General features: G+C 37.8%; 1 protein-coding gene across 2 annotated transcripts in view; it reads left to right on the forward strand.

The window, feature by feature from the left end:
* The first annotated feature begins 12,821 nt into the window (after window positions 1-12,821).
* The window catches only part of mrps5 (mitochondrial ribosomal protein S5), a 264,703-nt gene continuing 253,758 nt past the window's right edge, over window positions 12,822-23,766 (forward strand). Inside the window, exons 1-6 of one of the 2 annotated variants that reach the window (XM_053333257.1) lie at window positions 12,822-12,900; window positions 14,492-14,644; window positions 17,123-17,248; window positions 18,410-18,523; window positions 19,129-19,248; window positions 22,813-22,847. In XM_053333257.1, the coding sequence (XP_053189232.1) occupies window positions 12,852-12,900; window positions 14,492-14,644; window positions 17,123-17,248; window positions 18,410-18,523; window positions 19,129-19,248; window positions 22,813-22,847 (597 nt within the window). In that variant the 5' untranslated portion in view covers window positions 12,822-12,851. The remainder of the gene's footprint in view (window positions 12,901-14,491; window positions 14,645-17,122; window positions 17,249-18,409; window positions 18,524-19,128; window positions 19,249-22,812; window positions 22,848-23,766) is intronic. The other variant, XR_008322928.1, reaches the window with a different exon arrangement.

The raw sequence follows: 23,766 nt of genomic DNA on the forward strand, positions 1-23,766 counted from the left end.
ACCACTACTTCTTCTCCACTTCACTGTGACTCTTTTCATCATATTCCTTTCTTTTAGTGTTCTCTCTCTTTTTTAAAATCAATTTCTCTTTAGGTGGTCAGGTCACAACTGCCTGTTGATACTACTCGGTATCTGCACACACAGGCAGCTCTGCCTCTGTGACTAACAATATACTTATGTACAATTCCCCTGTTTCCCCTATGCCCTTTCTCTCTTTTTCCTCCTCTCCTTTATTCCTTCATTCCCCATTTCCTTTAATTTGCTTAATCATCTTATTTATTTTCCGACCATGCTATAATCTCTATATATGCTGTAATCTCATTCTTCTTGTTCCACTTCTCTTGTTTCCCACCTCTCGAGACTACTGCCCATGTCCTTGTCCTTTGCCCTTTTTTCACCACCTCCTTCCTTTGACGTTTCATCTTCTCTTTTACTTATTTTACTTATTCCACAATGTCCTCCTCCCTCTTCATTTGCCATTTGTCCCCTCCTTTGTCTCTTTAATGCCCTTTAAAGCCTCTTTCAGGAGGCTCCAGTAATATTAATAGTAGGATTCCACTTATTTTTCTCGAAATGGGAACTTCTCATATAGGTCCATACATGTTTGAGCCTAAATCTGATCCAAAATATGCAAATGGACAACGTAAACAACCCATGGAACAACCTTAGCAACAGAGGCCGTTCGTGAGCATGTTCGAATCATCTGACGATGTTCAATGGGGAAGTAGAGGCAACTATGCAAATGGAGCATACAGTAGACCAAATCCTTGAATTTTGACTTGCAGGAGGCATTTTACATGTGTTCATCAACCTTGACCATGTTTATAATAGACATCTGACATCAAATCAGCATATGAATACCAGAAAATGAGCAAAAATAAGATATATCCATAACTATAAATAATACATGCTATGTATCCTCCTCTCCTCTCCCATCCCCTCCACTCTTATTTCCTTCCCTCCTACTTTCTCCTGCCTCCCACCTTCCTTTGCTCACCACATCCAGCACATTTCCATTTAAAACTCATTTTATCCTCTTCTTTCTTCTCATTTTATCACCATCTCTTTTTGTTCATGTCAAATAAAGACACATATAGGCCACACTCTCAGAAAAGCACAAACATGCACACACACACTCACTCCAGTCTCAAACACACATCTCTGGAGTACTTCCGCTCTCTTCCACTAACTGTGTTTCGTTGGGGGTTTTTTTTCATTTCCACTCCTCCGGTTTCTCTGTGCCTCTTTGTCTCTTTCCAAATCTCTTCCTCTTTAAGTCTGCCTCAATCTCCTACACTTTTCTCTTCCTCCACATTCCCCCTCTGCTTCCTCCCTCAAGCCAAATGTCTAAGTACAATTGACTCTCATCAGTTTCCTCTCCTCCTCCGCTCCTCTTTTTCTTATTCCTCTCTCTCCTGCTACTCCTGGCAGTGTTTTCTACCCAGTGCCTTTGGACAGATTCCCTTTGATAATAATATCTTCATCAGATAGCCTGTCAACCTTGTTGTCACTACAAGGTACAATACTCAGACAATTTAATTAAAAAGAACCCCCCCCCCCCTCTCTTTACTCTACGTACTGTTAGATATCAGTGGTTGATGTGGGGTGCTTTTACCATCAAATTTCACATTTTAATCTTGAGGTAAATCTTTTTCTTAACTTACTTCATCTGCATAGATTCCCAAATTGCCTTCTGGTATCTGATTTGGGAATAATTTAGCTTTTGGTTATGCTTGTTGCAGCATACAAAAGTTCTTCGTAACTGTGAAGCATTTTCTATCTTCTGATAAGTGGAAGAAATTGGCATCTGTTCCTCTTCTGCTATGGATTTATCCCTGTGTGATCATTGAATGATGGTGCAAAAAAGAAAGAAGCCTGTTCTTCCTTTTATTCTGGAGGGACACACACATCTTTTCGTAGTATTGTAGCTGCTGTATATATCAGGATGTCACCATTTGGCCAGCTGGCTTCAGTGACAAAAAGATAAACAAAAAGTCCTGGACTGATTGCAGTGGCTGGAATTCATTGTCATTGGAGGAGCACAATGAAAATGAAGCTCTTAGCTTTATTGTGTTTTGTCCTCTGCAATGTATTTGTACAGCAGGGCTGGGTGATTGCAGTCAAAGTAATTCGATCTTTCCTTTGTGCAGATTAGTAATGATTGAAACTCATAATTCAGTTTCAATATTTTTCAGTCAGTCTGCTGGAGTGGTTGCAAAAATCCACCACTACACTACAATAACACTGCACATAGACAAGGACATAGTGAGGTGTGACGTGTCCGATTGATTTGCACTGGGGATTTGTAGCCCAGAGTTGTTGTTTATGATTGGCAGCATTCTTTTCTGCTTGGATCCAGGACCTTCCAAGTAAGGAGCAAGGTGTTGCCCTTTACGATATGGAAACACGCCTCGGACTGGCAAACACTAGCTTACTGTGCACACAGGCGGATTTTCGATTTTTCAAAGCTCGTTACACACATTTGTCCTGTACAGCAGTCAAACTGAAGGAATTATATGATAATATTGCTTTCATGCAGGTTTAGCACACCTGTATATTCAGTCTTGTATTCCTGCATTACTGATATTAATTGGTTTACTCTCCAAAAAAAAAAAATCACTGAAGCTCACTATACGTCTTCAAATTTTATTAACAGTACAATAATTTCAGTTATTCAGTTTTTGAATGGGAGTTAATTGTATTTTTCTTTTTTAGTTTAGATCAAGTGGCAGTTGGTGGCATTGCACTCCAAGGTACTTCCACACTGCATGTACAATCACACTATATATGTAATGTATATTATTAGGCAGTTCTTTTTTTACACATTATACCAGACGTATAGGTTGCTATGTTTGTTTTTCCCTCATCTTCTTATCCTTTACCCACTTTTTACACAGTGGATTCAATGATGCTCCAGTGCGGTCCCCTTCTTTTCATCTTTTTGCTGCAGCTGTTCACCAGGTGTTTTAGAGCCTACAGTGTCAGGTTGCAGTAGTGAAGAAGAAGACTGAACAGTTAGTCCTCAGGGAGGTCTCTGTCAGAATACATTAAATACATAGTCAGAGGGTGAATGATTGAGGATGGAGGCAAACTGAGATGGGACACAGCCTCATGGTTTTTGTGCATGAATATTTAAATTAACTGTCTAGATTTGCCAACACAGATGCATTCATAAGATCTAATTCCTTCTCTTCCTCCTTCAATCACAACTTTCTACACAATTTCCTTTTTCGTTTCTACTCCTCCTGTCCTTGATCGTCCATTTTCTAGTCTACATCATATTCTCCATCTGTCTTGCATCTCGGTCTTCACTATCCTCCCTTTCAGCTGCTCTTACCCTTCCTGTCTTTATCGTTCATACTCTTCTTCTTAGTTTGTCTTATTTACTTCACAATTCAATCTCTCCCATCCCATGCTCTCTTATCCTTTACTGACAATGCCATAGTTTCCTTCTACGCTACAATTCTGCTACAAATTCTATAGCAATTAATATTACATTATGTCTCACACGTAAATTTTTCATCCGGCGCAGAGGTAGTTACATAATTCACGATTTATGTAAGAAGTTCTGAACCTTTTCTGTCTGTTAAACTTTAAAGACAAGAAAGGAGGAAAAAGGACATATTGTGGGGAAGGAGGATCCATCAGTGCTTTGGTGTAAAGGAAATCCAAAAATGGATAGCAAGGAACTGACAAAAGCAAGGGACAATAAAATAATGGACAAACAAAAAGGAAATTTCACAGTTGACCGAAAAACATGCTTAAAAGGTCATTAAACATGTTCTTTCCATTCACTGCCCCAATTCTCTAATATCATCACTGCTTGCTGTGCTTTCTTGAATTAATTCCTGCAAATGTCATCTCTGTTAGAAGTCTCCAAATTATAATGAATTTTTCATCCAATGCAAAATAAACTAAATGACTTTGGACAGCTGCTTGATTATGCAATTAGTGGACAGAAACAGCAGGAGCACCTGTTTTGTTCTTTTTGTTTTTTGGTGAAACAACTTTTTTGTAACCTGTTCAATTCACTTTAGTCACAAACCAGCCAACTGAAATTTTGTTTAGAGGCTCAAACTGGGGCAGACTTTATTGGTTACCCTTATTGGTGCAGTTAATGCAATAAAGTGCAATCCACCGTCATTAGGCAAACAACAAAATATGAACATATCATCTTAATGTATGGTAAACAATTATTTGAATACTTCTAGTAGACACAGACCAACATTACATTAATTTGGAAATGTGTTTTGGCCACCTGGTCCAGCTTTTAGCTAAATGTGGGTCTCTGATCACTACTAAGGGAAATAACTAGCTTTATAGATGCTAAATGCTCCACTGTGGTTACCATCTAATCACTAACTTTTTCTGCTGTTTGATGCTACACAGTGAACTTATACAAACTTTTTGCTGAAAACAATTACCTGCTATAAGACCAGATGTGTTAACAAGAGGGTTTTATGTTATTTGAAATGACATTTACACCATTTTATACCAAAAGTAAGACTGAATGCTCCTCAAAATGTCAAATGGTGTAACCCCAAAATAATGATAAATATTGCAGTGTATTTAAGTGTACCCATACAAATAATGGAAATGAAATGGTTCCTGATTTACATGATTCATCAAATTAAATGTAATAGTTTGAACAATTGTATTCTATTACCTTTATTTAATGTAAAAAAAAAAGGTATAATCTAAGATCATGCTAAACTAGTTGATAGTGTTTTATTGAGAATGTAGCATTTTAAGCAAGTTTAATTATTTGGTACAATGGTTTTATTGTTACACCACTTATAAATGCTTGCCTTAATCCTCTAATATATTCTCTCAAAATGAATTAATAGCAGACATTTTATGCTGGGTCCACAAAAAAGAATGTGTGCAAGTTATTCATATTATTCCACATTTTTTTTCCCATAAAAGGGAAACTGTAAGGCTATAACAGCACCAAGCACTCATGTGTACTGTAAGCTATTATATGGTTTAAAAGCCAAGTGTTTGTAACTAATATTAGAGTGCAAATAGTTTCCAAAAACAGAAATAAAAACAACTTCTAACTATTCCAGATCACATTAAGCTTTATGGGATACACTGTAAGCGAGGTATTTATGAGCTTACCCAAATATTTCTAAAGCTAGTAGATGTGCTGACCTAAAAACAAGCTCTCAGTGAGAAAAGTTTAGGATTGTTTTTATATCTTTTGCCAGACACCCTGTGGCACTAATATCTGCTGAAGCAAGGAGATTAAAACTAAGCCAGGAAGGATTTGGTGACAATTATTGGATCATACAGGTGTGGTGTCAGTTCCCCTCACCTCCTGTCCTGTCCTGTGTGTGCGAGGAGAGAAGAGGAGGAGGATGAGAGGAAGAGGACATGTCAGAGAGGGGACAGCAGGGAGTTACAGTATTGATCCACGTCAGTTTAAGATGACCTAAAGACAACTCCTCTGGGAGAAGCCTTCAACTCACTTTCTAACTGTCTGTCTATTTTTGTCTCTCTTTCTCCTGCTGGTTTGCACATTTGATCTTTCTGTTGGTGTCTCACTACTTCAAGCAGTTTCAGTGGAATTCAGTATAGATGCATTTAGTGCCATACATAATTCCACTAGCAGGCATGATATTATGACATTATCACAAATAAATGTTTTAACCTCTTAACGCACGCTGTTCCGTCTACGGGACGGGACGGATGTTAGGAGGTAGCCACACGGTCTTCTGAATGTTTTAAACACCAACCCTTAAACATATATATTCATGCCGTACATCGTTGGAAAGCTTAGAATGTCCTGATTCATTCATGACCACTCACGACTTATATGGTTGCTCACAGCCGTAATAGTATTAGCGGTTAGCTCGGCTAGCCCCTGAGCTAAGTAAGAAAAGCTATAATGCCTACATACCTTCAAAGTCTTCCCTTTATCCACAACGATCATCTTATGACTCAGGACTTTCTGTACAGCTCGCCAAGTATCCATTCTTGTGAAATATGAAATCCGTTTCCATAAAACCGAAATACTTTCCTCAATATGTCCATGTATTTAGTCCAACACGTAACGTAATAACACAAATAACAAACCATACACGGTCCGTTTACGTCATTTCCTGACCTGCGCGTCCATCTCAGAGTACACGTGACTAGATGTTTACGACCGTGAGCCTCTCCTGCTTCTGACGACACCACACACAAGCCAATCGGTGTTTAGGATTAGGCAGTACACGTCTCCAAAGCCAATCTCAGTCTCAAACTATGTGGGATCTGTGCTGCTCACAACTTGGGCATGTCGTTTAGGCTAACAGCATAAAAAACAGGGGCTTGTGTTAAGTGGTTAAAATACGTATCCACAGACAGATTAGTGTTGGGATGGTTGTAATAAATAAGCATTTGAGTTGTAGTTACAGAGAGAGAAAGAGGGAGTGAGTGAACAATCACACAAGTTACATTCAAGTTAAATGCCTAAATTAACAATGTAATATTCCATTGTCGTAAGCCAACACTCAGAAATGAGGCTACAGGGCCATAAGCAAACAGCAAAGAGCTCAACACCACTGAAGGCCACAATAAAAGGTACAGACAACTTTTTAGGGATACCAATCCAGCCTTATGACAACAACTTTAATAGATAAGCATGGACACACTTGACACTCGTCACTATCTGTCTCAATCAATCCAGCACAACAATATGTCCAATGCACGGATCAGCACCACAAAGGCAGGATGATAAAATATGCTTTCACTCACCAAAGCTGACAGCTCAGTTGAAAGAAATAAAGCCACTCAAAGGAAGTTGTTTTCATGGATGGATGTTACCAGAGACAGGGTCATCTTACAAGTGCGATGCTCAGTGTGTAGTCTCACTGCACAGTCAAGCTCAAGTGCAGGGAATGACAGGACAAATTGTGGAAAGAGTGAGCAAACTATCTCTGCAGAGATCAGGTGGTCACTTGGTGAAAACCTCTGCTGCACCTGCGTAGCCCCTCAGTGCTGCATTTTCCACACAGTTTAATACATGTGATGATCCGACTGAGCACAAACCTGTTTTCCTCCACCTATTGATCACCTGTAGGCGCTGTCAATTTGTGCAGCAACGTGTACATTTCCAGTTAAGCACGATTTCACACCATTGTCCAGATGGGTCAGGCTGCTCTTATGTTTTCAAATTTGATGCCTTATAAAATAGCATATCTGAGCTATATTTCTTCTGAATTCACATCAATATTAATTGGAAACCTCCTGTTTCCACTCACCAGTTTCACTTTACATTGATAATACACCACCTCAGGGTGTCACTCAGAAAATATCAGGTCACTGTGATGTACAATTTCAAAATGAAAGTATCCAGAACAATGATCGGCTGGACAGTTGACTGACTATGTGAAAAGTCTACGATGTGGTAATGAAGTGGAGGTTGAGCCAGGTATTAATGCAGGAGTAATCATGATGAGTGGCAGCTGGATGCCTGACTTCCGCACACCTGTCTCCTTTCCTGTAATTAGACAAACACAGAGAGGAAGAGAGTGAGCAGGCTAGGTGGAGGAGGAGGAGGAGGAGGAGGGGGAAAAATCTAAGTCAGTAGATGTCACAGTGCAACCCACTTTTTTGATTGACACTTTTTTGATGTCTGGAAAAAGCAGTGAAACACCACAAGTGTGACTGAAATGAGATCTAAATGAGCAATTTAGGAGTCACAGCTTAAATTAAATGGCCTATTTTCATTGTAAACGCCATCATATCGTATATCTCTCATTCCCATACTCACTTACACTCTGATCTTTAACACATGCCTCTCAGATCTGCTCACCAATAGCTGTTAAATGTTCTGCGATCAGAGCTCACGAGGAAGCTGTGCTTTTACAGTTTTAGCTCCAGCGTTACAGAATAGCCTCCTCCTCGGGTCAGCTGAGTCACTGCTTCGTTTAAAAAGCTTTTTCAAAACTATTTGACTAGATTGACATATTTGTAATGTGTTGCATAATTTTACATTTTCTTTCTGTAGTTTTATTTTACTTTTATTGATGAGTCATCATTTTTATCCTGGTCAGTTGCATTGGTTGTAGTTTTAAATGTGAATTATAAATAAACTTAACAAAAAGACATTTTCTCTTTTTTTTCTCTACACACATACACAAACATACTGAAATCACTGTTTACACACACTTTCCAACCCCTGACTCCTGCCTGAAGAGGGAGAGAGAGAGGAGAGTCCAGCTGACTGTCACAGATGTCTGCTTTTCATCTCTCTATGTTTGTCTTCTTTCTTCTCGTGTTCATTTCATAACACTTCATCACAAAATATTTTTAAATTTGAACCTAGTTTTCTAAAAATGTGCCAACATTGTAGTATTTCATATTTTTAATGTAGATGTAGCGAATACACAGGAAATGCAGTGTTGGTCAGTGCCATGCTGGTCCAGACTGAAATATCTCAACAACTATTAGATGAATTATTATTAATGTAATTTTGCACGGACATTCATGGTCCCCAGAAGATAGTTTCCAGTAACTTTGGTGATCCCATGACTTTCCATCTAGTGCCACCAGCAGGTCAATAATTTCATTTATCCAACAAAATAGATTGACACAAAACTGCAAAAGATGAATACCAATGATTTATTCTTCAGCTGATTTACACATCTTTAATTGGTTTTATGTCCCCACAAAACATGGGGCATTCCCATCAGCTGTCTAGTAAATGTTAGCAAAGATATTGAATACATATATATCATCCAGTTAATGGTATATGCAAAAGCATTGAGTCAGAAGCAATTGAATTTTTATTAAGGATAGATTTTTAAAGATGTTTCACCTCTCATTCCCGGAGGGATAATTCCCTGAGACTCAGCAGTCAGAACTGAAGAAGCCTTTTGGATAAGAGACAAAATGTCCTTAATAATCTAAGTCCGAATTTCGAATACAGTCAGTTCACCAACATCCTAAACTAACATGGTAGACATCAGCATGTTAGCATGTAAAACAAACTTTAGAGGTGGCCTGACTGCAAAAAAGTGGAAAAGCAAGATGGATTTAACACTGACAGTCCAGCACAATGCACACAAATGGTGCCAGGTGAAAATTCACTTTGCTTTCTATCTGAACACACTTTACAGCCTCACAGAGACCTTTTTGTGGCTGTAGACTCTTGTGTATCTACACAGGTTTTAAATTTAACTTTTTATCAAAGAATCTGATATTTTCTGACACCGTTGCTCATCTTATGAACTGGTGATTTATGTTCATCCAAGTCTTGGAAGTGCTCCAACAGTCAGGTACTTAACATTATCTATTGTGGACATACTGAGCTGACTTTTACATACAGTACTCTGGACATCCACAATAAATCATCCAGCTCTACATCTCTATATTATCTAACTCTCAATCAATCTAATACTCCAGACAAACAGCTGACCCCTGTGGCTTGAAACAGCCCACTCATCTGTGGCAGAAACCAAACTGCATCGCCAACATTTTCTTAATCAGACTTTTCTTGCTCTGACATGACTTGCTCTAAACTCAAGCAGCACTGTGTTTACCTCTCTTTAAAATATTTTCCATCTCTTCACTCCTCCGCTCAATACTGCACAAAGCCAAGAAAAGTGACTCACTCCTTTACATAAAACCCTGGATGAAGCTGTCATTATGGGGCAATTATTTGGGAGAAAAAGTTACTGTGTGAAATGCATTGATTCTTTCGACAGCAACTCCCACCTCCTGCTGTCACACAGCTGGGCGGCTGTCCTTGCTTCAGCAACTCTTTGATTGCTGCTTCCCACTGCATTGAGGGAAAAGGGCTGTAATCTTGAGGAAATTATTTTGAATAAAGTGAAATTGAGACTCATACAGTGAGTAATTACCCGCCACTCTACTGCATGGCAATCATGTCCAACGGCTGGACATGCTGATTGGTGGCCTCCTGGCTGCTGCACACACAGAGGGACAGCTGTGTGAGCGCACTGTGAACTCACTACATGTATGCACGACCATATGAATGACATGTGTTATGAACCTGCTCAAAGTCCGCAACAAAAATGGGAATCACACATGACAAAGCATCTAAGATAATATTTATTATGAACTTAATTAAATTAGAATAAAGCTAGTTGCAGTTAAATCAGTCATGAATGCAGTGTGTGGATGAGTGAAATGTGTGGTGTGAGCAAACAAAACCAAAAGTATAACCCGTTTGGCTGGTGGAGGCCTGGAAGGAGGAGAAGAGAGATTGATTAACAAAACAGGCAGCTAAATAAGCTGAGGCCTAAACTACATAGGTCCCTGACGTCCCGCCCACTGGCTCCTGAGCCAGTCATTGAAAATGATTTCAGTGAATTATATTAAATGTAAAGAATCCAACAATATGGAATGTTCATTTTTTAACGTTTTAAAGGAATATGGATCAAACCGTCTCTACAGAAATGTTTTTAAAGTACTTTACTATATTTGTATCTTTTGGGTCAAATTAGGAGAGGGTATCAAAAGTAAGGTTAAAGAAAGTGTTTTTACTGCTCTCAGATGTAAAAGTGGGTCAAATATTACCCTGAACAGTATGTAAGGGTTAATATACACACATTTGTTGCATGTAACTGCCCTGGGTCCCCAGACTATCAGGGGCTTAAAAGGTGCATCAAAGGTGCTGTTTACACCTGGCATTAACATGTGTCTCAGGTCATCTGCCAAGACGCATTGTGATCTGATAACTCAAACCACTTGCTGAGGTGGTCTGGGACGCATTTAACCACATATCTTTTGTAGTGTAAACACTAATGTGTCTTGATGCTTCCCTGGCGAGGATGTAACAGGAATGTAGGAAGTAACCGTATCTGGACACAGGTTAGTTAGAGATGCATAATTCAATAGAGATAGGTATGAACAGTAATACACTGCTTCATGCGCCAGCTACAGTACACTGCATCCTGCTTTGTGCCCCTGGTATACTATATCACTTGCATGTGTCTGTGTGCACATGGCTTCATATTTAACATTTTTCATGACAATACACTGTTATATGTTACATCATATGTACAATATATTTGATAATATTTTATCAATTGTATTCCATACTTTTTGGATTCTAGGCCTATCTACTGTACTGTGTACCTTACACCTTCATATGTGTGTGACATATGAAGGTATGTGTAAGGTACCTAAAGATGTAAATGACCAAAAAAGACCCAAAAATATTGTGTTCATTCTGACTTGAATCTTAATAAATTTGATTTAATCCTTGTTAAAAATGGCTGATTATGAATTATAATTTTTAGTACAATTTTCTCAAAAAATAATGTTTGATGACAGCCACACTTTGGAAGAGCATATCTCACCAAATATTTGGTGTAAAAAGAAGATGTTGGTATCGCCGACTCTCCTCTTAAAGGACAGAAAACTCAAAATGTGTTTCTGGGTCAAAGTGAATCAGAAAGATGGAGAAGGTCACATTTACTGTGTATACTGTCATAATGTGGACATGATCGCTCATAAAATTGTATTTGAGAAGTTAACATGTGGAGTAATAAACGAGAAAAAGAAGGGAAATCCTATTATTGTTGTTTGTTTGAGCTGGAGCTTGATTTTACCTTGAGGGTCCCTAGTGTGTTCATCTAGTTCTGAAAATAAAATGCAAAAACATTCAATATACACAGAGTGAAACAAATGACTTACTTATTATTCAATAAATAAATTAAAAATACACACAAAATACTGCACACAAATGTAAACACTTTGATTAAACACATGCATAACACAAAAAACAAATCGTGAGCATAAAAATACTGTAGGACAAAGAAAGGTAAAGAAAAATAAATTGTGTGTGTGTGTGTGTGTGTGTGTGTGTGTGTGTGTGTGTGTGTGTGTGTGTGTGTGTGTGTGTGTGTGTGTCACTGATCCTAATCCTCAGACACAGCCAGCAGTCACAGCAACAGTGTTTTAGTGAGGAACAAGAGGTGATGTTCCATATTGTTTAACAGGAAATGAGAATGAGAGGGAGAAAATGAGTGATGATAGAGAAAGACAAAAGAAAATTAGCAGAGTAGGATGGAAAGTGGAAGGATATTTGCTGTGTTGTATTTTTTTATTGTCACATACTCACAATACTGTAATTCCTAATTAAATGACTTGTGCCACTTTTCTTTTTTCTCATAATTGATTACAGTTACATTTATTTTGTATTTAAATTACGTAACACCATTACATATAACTAGTTACTTCCTAACACTGCAAAAATAATGACTTATTATCTCACGTTGTATGTATAGCCAACGCATGACAACCAACCCCAAAGACAAGGTGAGAAACATCCCCAACTGGGATTTTTTGCTATCAACAAAGCCAACAACCACATATGTTAGCGTAGCTAAGAGAAAAGTGTGCCTAACTATCACTCTCTCTCTTCATACTTTTTAATGATAATGATTGTTTTATTAACTGAAGAGTTGGATATTTACATTTTCACATGAAAAACACTCAACATCCTCTCACCTCAATGTCAAGTGGTTTACTCCAGAAATTGTCTCTGAAATAACATCTCACCTAAATTCTGAAACTTTCAGAGCCAAAACTTTTGAACAGCGCCCTCTAGGGACCGAGATCTGATGAATGTGATGAATGTGACAACCAACCCCGTTCTCCCCTACATTTACAGTATATGTAACAATATATTTTCTGGTTTTTAAACAGGAAAACAAATATATATACAGTACCGGTCAAAAGCTTAGACACACTTTCCCATTCACATCTATGAGAAACCTTTGACTGGTACTGTATACTGTTAAAATTTTAACAGAATATTCCGTATTTTTAAACAGGCAGACGTCTGACGCCTTGTTGTCCTCTCAAGGACCCCTCTCAGTCAGGATCCCAACATGGCGGCGTCTGTCAGGTTGTGCTGTGCCCTCCGCATCACAGTCAGAGGTGAATTATTACTCTTTCTTATCCTCCTCGATTTCATTAAAACAGTCCAGTGATTATATCGGAGTATGTTTGCTGTTTTCACGTCTTTAAATGTTTCTTTTTGGGTTGCGGTCAGTCCTCTTCATTGACCCGGGTCATATCTGTCATGATTAGTCTGGAAAATATCTCCAACTACAGTCACGTGTTTTTATTTAATACAAATTAATAAAAAAACATTTCGTGCAAATCATTGAAATGTTAGTATTGGTGATTAACACGATGCTGTTTTATTTTTAATGGTTAAATGACCCCGAAGTCGCCTTGAAATGATGCATCGGTGTGCTTCACCCCCAAAACTCCAATCAAAATGTAATCAATTCAATGTCGACCTGCTAATTATTAAATATAGACGCATGTGAGAAGATAACTAAAGACTATTTCTGCATGATTTGGGTGCACATTTTACTTCGGCTTGTATATTATCAACCGGAAACTCTTAATTTACTGCTTCCTACTGTGAAATATGGCAGCATCTGTGCAATAGAGCTGTACAGCTCAGGTATATTATCACTCAACAGTGTTACTGTCATTTTACTATATTTTTACTTCTATAGATTTTTCATTGGTTTGGAACTCATTAGACATTGTTATGTATTTTTTATTTAAGCTCTTCTATTTGTACAGTCCACTTTGCTGTTGCAATAATGTAAATGTCCCCATTGTGGAACCAATAAAGGAGTATTTTATGTTAGCATGGTTATTAACTTGAGAGGCAATAAAATGATCATCAAAAATTAAGAGCGGGATAAATAATGAATATTACACACACATTCTATCTATTGGTAAGACATGTACAAGTTCTGCACCCAAGTACAGTTGTCACTGAATATTTCCATTTTATGCTACTTCACATTTCCACTCTACTACATTACATGTTGTAGCCTACTTTCTGCTGCTCTACATTTATTTGACAGCCTGACACAGTGGATAATATAACAAGCTTTTAAAATACAACACATTGTTAAAGATGAACTCAGCAGTGGCTTTTTGTCTAATGAAAAGTCAGTATCACCGACCGTGATGTAACAATCTTACATTTTCAGTAGAGCCTGACAGATATTATTGGCTGATATTGACTTATCACAGATATATTGGTATCGGCCAATATGTGCCAGTACATTTTTTTTTACACTTTATTATTTACTTGATAATTTTTCTTAATTCAATTTTGATAAACCCTGTTTTTTTTTTTTATAATTATTAAATTACCTGAAATATACTGTTTCAGTGCACTGGTGTTATTTTACACAATAAAGTTTATCCTTAAGCTGTCTTTGTCACAACTGTTTGATAAACACATTTGAGAGATCATTGCAAAAAAAAAAGTGCTCCCTAATATTGGTGTTGGCATCAGCCCCTAAAAGCCAGTATCAGTCTGACCCTACTTTTTAGCTGCAGTGTAGGTGAGAAGGTCTATCCAGATGTTTGCTGTGTTGTCTTATTAAGTGTTTTGTGTGTCTTCACGGCTCTGTCTTTGTGTGTTTAAGCTGTTTGATATCATACAGATAATTCATACATCTGCTTTGCTTTGGTGGATGTTTCCTTCATTTAGGTGCAGCACCACTGCGCACCATAGGAGGAGCAGGTCAAGTGTCCCAGTGGGCCAGTCGAGCCTCTGTTACCTCTCTCCAAAGAAACCCGGCGCTTCCACTGATCCCTGCACCAGCGTGGCAGCAAACTAGACATGGCAGCTTCTTTAACAAGTGTAAGTACATGAAAATATTATTTCTGAAATCATCTGTTCCTGTATTTTTGAGTCACAGACAGAAGTCACTCACTTTTTACCACCTCCTTTTTTGATTTTATGCATTCTTTGTTTTATAAGATCAATTACAAGTTTTGAGATGTTTTTTGTTTTTTGCAATGACAGTTTTGGATAGGCGTTTGCTCTGTTGCACCTGTTTAATCACATTCAGCAGCAGAGACATCACAGTGTAGTAACACACAGTGGAGTACATTTCTACATCACTGCAGAAAGATGAGAGGTGAAACCACCAGAGATCAGACAAACATGATTTTCAGCAGCTGTAAAGTTCCTCTTTAAGCCCCAATGATTAGTGTCACAAATGCTGTTGATTCACTCCCCTTCTTTGTCTTTGCCTTTTCTGACAATAAATAAAAAAATGCTGGAAAGTTAGAAGTGTATGGATACCCATGTCCTCACACTTTTGGACTGTACTTTAGGTCTGGAGCTGTTTCATATGGTTCGGACTCAGTTCTATTGCTTCGATAAAGGGCGATCTCAAAAGATTTTTGATTTCTTTCCTTTCTGTTATGATTGTGTTTGTTGTATTTTGAACTTGCATTGGTAGTTATTGCATTAGTTGTATTAGTATTTGGTGTACCTGCCCAGGTACTGCAGATTAGCTCCTCATGTGAGATAAATGTTTTTTGTAAATGTAATGAGCTAAACAACTATCAGACTCAGAATGGACAGAAAAAAAAGAAAAGACAATGGATGCATCATTTTTTTTATTCCACATATTCTACTTCCTTATCAAAACCTGGCGCCTATATTACCCAGAATGCAGCTCAACCACTGACATTATGCTAATATTAGCTACTGTAGCCTCGAGCAGCTAGACTCAAGCAGAGATGAGGAGCGGGCCGCAGAGTACCCTTTACTTTTTTCTAACTCCACACCCTCAGATTTTTCTATTTTCATCCCGAACCTTATCAGACGTCGCCCAGCTCTCTCTGGAACGACAAAAAAAGGCTTTACCCAGCTTTTTTTTTAACAAGACCGGTACACAAACTTTGGTGTGTAAAATCAGGTGGAAATCAGTTCCCCTGTGTTCAGTTTATTATCACAGAAGACAGAAGACGAAAAGAAACCAGAACATTTTCACATTTAAGAAGCTAGAACCAGACAATTTGACTTAAAACTGACCTCAATCCCAAACTGCACTTTTGAATGTACGCCACTATACAATATCAATATTTCATTCGGTTCAACTGTGCAATATATTTGTTCAGTTAAAATGTAATATCAAACTTAGGTATATTATCATTACACCAATATTCCTCTTATTATTCCTCTTATTGATGCTCTTCTATTTTTGCTATGCTCTTTGCTGCTGTAATGATGTAAAGTTCCCCCTGGTGGGATTAATTAAGGATTATCTAATCTCAACCCTCACCTTTTTAAATGAACTGTGAGCCGAGTCTTATCGCCCAACATCAGCGCCCAATCAGCAGTCACATATAGGTGTCATATGTGAGAGTCCACATACTTTTGGCCATGTAGTGAATGATGTGAGTGATCTCTCCATGCAGGTGCGTGTCAGCAGAGCTTGTTTGGACAGCGTGTCAGCATGATGACAGTATTATAAATGGGCTGTCAAAACATCTCTGTCTTTTTCTCTCTCTATTTATCTTTTATCACTTTCTCAGTCTGCCTCTACCTCACTCTCCATGCTTAGCGCCTTTTTTTTTTTTTTTTCCTAATCCTTTCATTCTCAGTTACTGCCTCAGCATGTCTCCAACAATTAAATGTTTTGTATCTGTCAGCACCTCTCACTCACAGTTTGCATTGTGATTTTGGGGAATACAACATTAAACACCAACAGCCCATCGTGCTCCATTGACTCTGCCTCTTGTCTCAAAATTATTTATTTAATATGTATTCTCAGGAGAGGTTTTGGCTATTTTAGTCAACTTTTATGCTCCAGCATCTTCAGATGGGTCTTAATCTGTGAATTTACTGCGAGACCAATTCACGTCTTTGCAAACACTAAGGGTTTATTTGTATTTTAATTGCAGTCCCCCGGGGGCGATGCCATGCCATATGTCACTTCTTGGACATTTTTATTCCTCTCCTTTACTTCCCCCAGAGTCCATACATTCACAGAACAGCTGGCCTTTTATGGGAATCCTAAATTTAGTTTTATAAGTGAAATTGCTGACACAAAATTCTGCTAAAAAACTATTTGATGTGCTAAAGTCAGTGCTGTGCAGGTGCAGCAGGTGAGAAAATGCCACATCATGTTCTCAATCTGCTCTTCTGCTTGTCTAGATCTGTGTGAATCTATGTAAATCAGTTCAGTTTGACTTGATTAAACATCTTTCTTCTGTTGTTTTTGGGTGCATTGATGTCTTTTATTGAGAGCTTTGTTCATCTTTAGAGCTGTAATGTTCATGTTTGTGTGTGTGTGTGTGTGTGTGTGTGTGTTTGTGTTTGCAGTGACAGCTGAGCAGTTGTGGAAAGGAGTGATGGCAGAGACGGGGGCCGGAGCCAGGAAGGGCAGAGGGAAGAGAACCAAACGTAAAATGAGGAAAGACCTGAACCGAGGACAGATCATTGGAGAAGGTGAGACATCATGTGACAGATGATGATGATGTCACTTATCATGACTTTTATGTTTTCTCTAAGCTGCTTTTCAGAACAACCACCTACAAAGTTGTCTTTAGTTGTTTTGACATTTCTGTTCCACAGTTTCCAAATATGAATATTGGTTTGTTAGCATTGGTTTTTTTTCTACATTTTCTTCTTCATCTTTTACCAGAAGTCCCAAAATTTCTACTCTGTCAGATTGTATGTTAATAAGCAGCTGATTGACACGACACACTCGCACTAAAATATTCATTAGTCAGAGTTGATTTATTTATTACTCTGCTCTAGTAGGCAGAGGAGTTACTCTTCACTGTCTCTGCCTACTGCTATTTCCAGTTGTTTTATTCACTTCTCTTTTAATAGGAAACATCTTCATTCACTCTCAATCTCCATGTCACACTTTTTAGTTACAAATTTATCTCTCATCTCATTATCCTCGCTCATCTGTCTGTAGTGGAATGCACCTGTACAGTTATCTAAAAAAAAGTATTTAATACGCTTCTTAAAAATCTGAATAATGAAATACGGAGCTCAGTTTAAATTAATAATCTGATGGCTGCCAGCTGCGAGTCTGCATGCTTTCTCAGTCAAGGTTTTCAAGACAAATACAGGAAAAAAAATCATCTCCAGATGGCAGATAACTCCCTGAACCCTGCAAACACCCACAACTATAAATACAACTGTGATAGATTACATATTCATGCATCACCTTTTGTTGTATTTAATTATAATATAAATAATTATGAATATATATTAAGTTGGCCATCTCAAGGACGACATAAAGAGATTTGAAAAAGTCATAAAAAGCATTGAAAGTAGTGTCCTCAAAAAAAAACATGCCTAGAAGATATTAAAAAGTCTTAAATGTTATTCACAAAAGTTTTTTGACAGTGGATTTTTGTACATTGGAGGCTGTTTAATCCTTTTTTTTGAGTCATAATGATCTAATCTGCACCAAACATTGTCAGTACTGCTTAGTAGGACCATGAAACAGAATGAAAAACTAGGTTATAACAAGTATTTTAGTATTCTCGTGCATCCTCGAGGTCCCAAACTCTCTCTCTCTCTCTCTCTTTTGACTTTACTTGACCTACTGTGTCTCTTGTTTCTCTCTTTCTCTGTGTCTTTGCCGTCTAGGTCGTGGTGGTTTTCTGTGGCCTGGTCTAAATACTCCGGTGCTGAAGGACGGGAATCTGCAGGCCATTGGTCGGAGAGGCGAGAGCGAGCAGCTGGAGGTGCAAGCTGAACTAGGTACACACAGACACACACACACACCCACACACACACACACACACAGATCACAAACGAATACACTTACCACCACAAGTCTGAATAACTAAAGGAACACATTCAGATTCAACTTACTGTTACTGTGATCACATTATATCACTGCTGTCATGAACTGTCATTTCATTTCCTATCAGAAGCCACTGCAGTCAGATTTGGAGGAAAGCTCTGCTGATTTGCTTTAAAACAAGAAGATGCTGCTGTTTCAGAACAAAAGTTGTCAGTTTTTAGTAAAATGTAGATGATAAAAAGACCTCTGATGTTTTTTGCAAACAGTGATTTTTAGCAAAGAGAAAATAATTTTAGTGGGAAAAAAACAATCCTTTCAAGAATTACCAGAAAACAACAGCATGGGAAATGAGCTCTTGATTTTGAGCATCAGAAGCACACGCGCTACCACTAGTGAGACAGAGGCTGCCAATGTGTCTCCACTGTGATCTAATTTGTTAATAGTAATTACACAGTTAATTTGACAATGACAAATAGCACATTTGATATTTAAGCCCGCTGTGGCCTCTCTACGCTCCTCTGGGCCTCAGTGTGACGGTTACATTCTGTCTCTCCTGCAGTGCGTCAGAGGGACGAGTGGGAGAAGAGGAGGAAGATGAGGGTGAAGAGGGAGAGAGGATGGACAGGACACACTTGGGGGGGTGTCAGTCTGGGCCACCCTGATCCTGGACCCAATGGAGGTAACTTACACACTCACACCATGTTTTTGTGACACTTAAACAAAATGTACATTTTCCATCAAGGTTTAAAATGTGACCTGTAGATTGACTTACTGTGATTGTGTGAAATGTTAAGTCAGTTTTATGTCCATTGCCTGAAATCACACATTTGCCTTAAATAGCTTTACAGTCTATACAACATATGAAATCCTCTGTATTTCAGCCTCAATCACTTCATATTGAGATATAAGGCAGCTATTAGGATATCAAGATGAAAGATTACAAAAGAAATGGCTTCACTTATATCACAATATGTACATTTGTCTAATTTTACTGACAAGAAGAAGATTACTGAGCCTTTCTTTTACTTGCTCCATGTTGTCTTTGATATCAACTATCCTTTAATTAATGTCCAACAACCAATCACATATCTTTCTCTCCACATCAAATCTTTGTGCCACTGATACAGAGTTAGATTTCTGTGGTCTGCAGTACATCAGCTCTAGCTCCATGAGAAGGCACTGTGATGTCTTTGTAGTGATGGAAAAAAGAAGAGATGGATGAAGCTATAGAGTTATAATAAGGGGTGTAGGCTGCTCTGTGTGTGTGTGTGAGAGAGAGAGAGTGTGAGTGTGAGAGAAAAAGAGTGACAGACCAGTATGATGGCCCATTATTTCTGATGAAAATGAGGATTCGACCAATGTGTCAAGTGAGGCAATTTCCTAATTTAGAAAGACATCTTTCTTTCTCTGTCTCTCTATGGTTCTCTTTTTTTTTCTTCTTGCTCAGTCTTTCCTTTGTTCTTTGTGTCCCTATTTTGTTTCTCATTTTCTCTCTTCCCTCTTCTGTCTCTACCCCTAGCAATTGCTTTATCTTTGTTCCACATCTTTCCTTCCCTCTGTCTCTACTCCTCTTTCTTCTACTATCCCTGCAGTTCTCTCAATCCCCTCCTTTTGTCTTTTTTTTTTTTGGTTGTCTTAGTGCTGACCTGAAATAAACGTACACACCCTAGAGGATGAAAGCACCCTTCTTTTGTTTTTTATTGAATATGAATATACTATATAAGCTTATGTGAGGGATTTTGAGAACATTGCTCTCTGTGTATAAGAAGGCTAACTTGGCTAGGCTTTGTCTAATAAAAGCCAATTTATGATCTTAGTCTGGCTGCAAGGGTTTGTGAGAACATATCCACGTGCAGCACATCTGCATGCACCCCAAAATTTATGACTGCACGGATTATAAAAGACACGTGGAGGCATCTGTGTATGCATGGAAGTTAGTATAAACAGGACCTGTCACTGTCTAGTTTGGGACTTCCTTTTCAAGAACAGCAAGTTGAGTTTTCTGCTTGATCTGAGTATAAGTATTTGAGCTAAGCCTAATTAAGATCACATGGTTTTCCATCAGTAATGTAGGGGAATACTATAATTTTATAGGCATATAAATGGAGAAATTGGATAACTGCTGAGGTTTCAGATGGTTTTCCATCAGTAATGGAAAGGAATACTATAATTTTGTTGGCATATAAATAGATAAATGAGATATTATGAAATAGATCTATCCCTGTAACATGAGGATTTATAACAGGTCTTTAGGTAGAAGGTTAAATGTAATACGGTAAACTTTCTCTGCCACCTAATCAACTCTTCATTACAGTCACTGAAAAACACAGCTGGTTAATTCCAGTTGACTCTCTGATGGAGCTGCTGGCCTCTTATTCCCATCCTTATTACATGTTTAAACGTTTGCTGTCACAATTGAGTTCAACACATTTTCCTCAAACTGCTGACAGATCGAGGAGACAGAACGAGGCCCTGCGCTCAAAAAGCACATTTGCCGTCTTCTTGTCTTCTTGTATTCAGTTTCTTATTCACATTAGTGTTCATTTTGTCAACTTTTTAAAAAAAAAAAGATTCTTAATCTTAGTCCTGTGTCAAATTACCTTGTTTGTTTTTGTCATATTTAGTCAAATTCAACCTGTTTAAGTCACGTTTTAGTTGCTAAAAGTCTGGACATTGTAGTTTTATCTTAGTCAAAATCATAACAACTTTAGTACAGTTTTAGTCAATGAAACTCATTTTAGTCTTTTACGTCAGCTAGTTTGTTAATTGATGCATTTTTGTGATATATTTGCAGAATATATGCTGTGAACGCTGTTTTTAGGGCTTTGAGAGTCACACTCAAACCTGCTATCAACAAAAACGCATTGAAAAAGATCTGCATAACATGGCTTGAAAAAACTTTTTCTCAGTAGAAAGATACAAATGAACATGAGCAACATCTCGTTGTTGAGAGATGCTAGCAGATCTAACATGCAATATCAGAGACTATACTCAATTCTACGTTACCCTTGCCAATCATTTTCAGCTCCTTTCAGCTTAAAGAGTTTGGTTTGTGTATAAAACACAGTCTACATAATGTAAAACCTCTGTCTTGACACAGCTTAATAAAAACAACCTAATGTTACCACAGAGATGTTAATCTACTTCATTTTCTTTGTCATGAACCTTAAAGTGTCTCTTCAGGTTTATGGTATTCTTACCTTTGATAAAGCAATGCATTTGATTTTATTCTAAGCCTCATTGTAATGAAAATGGCCCCAAATATTAGTTTCTTTCTCTCAAGCCCTGATGTTTAAATTCTTTACTTGCTTTCTGTAAAACAGTTGATTTACTTCTTGCTGTGCACACACCCAACACACAGGATACTTAGATTGTCATTTAGAGAAAAAAAAAGCCTCTAATATTTAATTTCCTCTTTGTTGTCAATGAAAATAAAGGGAGATTTTAGGAAAGTTTTTGTTTTTTAAACTACATCTTAATCTCGTCTTTTTTCATCAACAATATTACATGCTGATATAGTCACAGTTCATGTTTGCCGGCTCGTCTTAATCATGGAATTAAAAGGTCGTTGAAGAACATATTTAGTCATAGTTGTCGTTAACCAAATTGACACCACCTCATGTCCTCCCCTCAGCTTTCTCGTTGCCTCTTGATATTTCCTCCGTCTTGTCCCCGCGCTAACAAGCTCTCTCACACCGTGAAATACACTCGCACTCTCTCGCTCCTACATGTACAAACACTTTATTTCACACACACTCTTGTCTGTCGCTCCCACTCTCACACAAATACACACGGGGCCCGCTGAATGTGATGTGCAGAGAGCTGTAACTAGGTTGCCTGTCTCTGATCAGGTTTAGTTTCTTACAGATGGCGGGCTAATATCCCAGCTGAGACTGAGAGGTGTGTGTGTGTGTGTGTGTGTGTGTGTGTGTGTGTTTGGGTGAGTGTGTGTTCTCCTCGGAGCCTTTGAGTCAGCTGTCCTTTGTTTGTTGTTAATTGGTAAGAAGTGAACAGGCTGCTGTTGGGAGAGCAACATCCTTCAGAGGTCACTGACAATGAAAAGTGTCAACTCGTTACGCTCCTGCAAAGGCTTCTGGGTATTTGTTACGCTAGTAGGAGCCTGGTTTAATCTGTTTATAATGTCGGTGTGTTTCTGTGTGTGCCTGTGCTAAAATGTGGTTGAGCTTCTTTCTTTTTTAAAATTTTTTATCTAAACTTGTTTTTCCCTCTCCTCTCTCCACAGAAACCTATGAAGAATTTGAGTCACGTGTTATTGAGGTGAGTGTCTCTCTTGTCACGGACTAAACAAATCACACACTTACACACACAAACACATACTGCAAGCTTATCAGTACCTCCAGGTGCTCGGTTTTTTTGTTATTCTATTATTTTCAGACCGTGTAGACTCCAGCATCTCAGCTTTTATTTCATCATCATTGCTCGCAGCTTCAGTTCTACTGCAACCAAAGATTATAGTCATTATCAATTCACCTCCGTTTTTTTCTCGGTTAATTTGTTTTTTGGTCGAGAAAATGGTGAAATGTCTTTTTTTTTTTTTTATCTACAACCTAAAGATATTCAGTTTACTGTCATTCAGGACTAAATAAAGCAGAGATATTCACATTTAAGAAACTGGAATCAGAGAATTTGAACATTTTCTTCTTCAAAATGACTAGTAATTAAACTATTAATTAATTATCAAAATAGTTGCCAATTAATTTAATACTTGGCAAGTAATTGATTAATCGAATAATCATTGTAGCTCTATATGTATCATTTTTTAAATTTTTTATTTCTGTAACAAGTGAAAAAAACCCTACTGTATTTAGTTTGTACTTGACGGGATTCTAGTGAGCTGATACTGATATATCAGTCAATATTCTTATATACACATTTTACAACTTTATTATATTAAATGACATCAGTGCACTGAAACACTTAACTGGACTGAGAACGTAATCATTATAAATAAATATACAAAAATCAACGTGTACATATTAAACTTCAATTAATATAAAGGATCAAATACACAATACATTCTGAATTTATAACTTTGAAAAATTAAAAAGAAATATCGGTGAATATCAGACTACATATACAGCATGTCTGTGATTGGCCAATATCATGAATATGATACTGGCTGATATATCAGACTCTAGTTGTCTTTGCTCTGATCAGTCTCTACCGGCATCAGAAA

This window comes from Scomber japonicus, chromosome 14 (genome assembly GCF_027409825.1).
Source record: "Scomber japonicus isolate fScoJap1 chromosome 14, fScoJap1.pri, whole genome shotgun sequence".
NCBI lineage: Eukaryota > Metazoa > Chordata > Actinopteri > Scombriformes > Scombridae > Scomber > Scomber japonicus.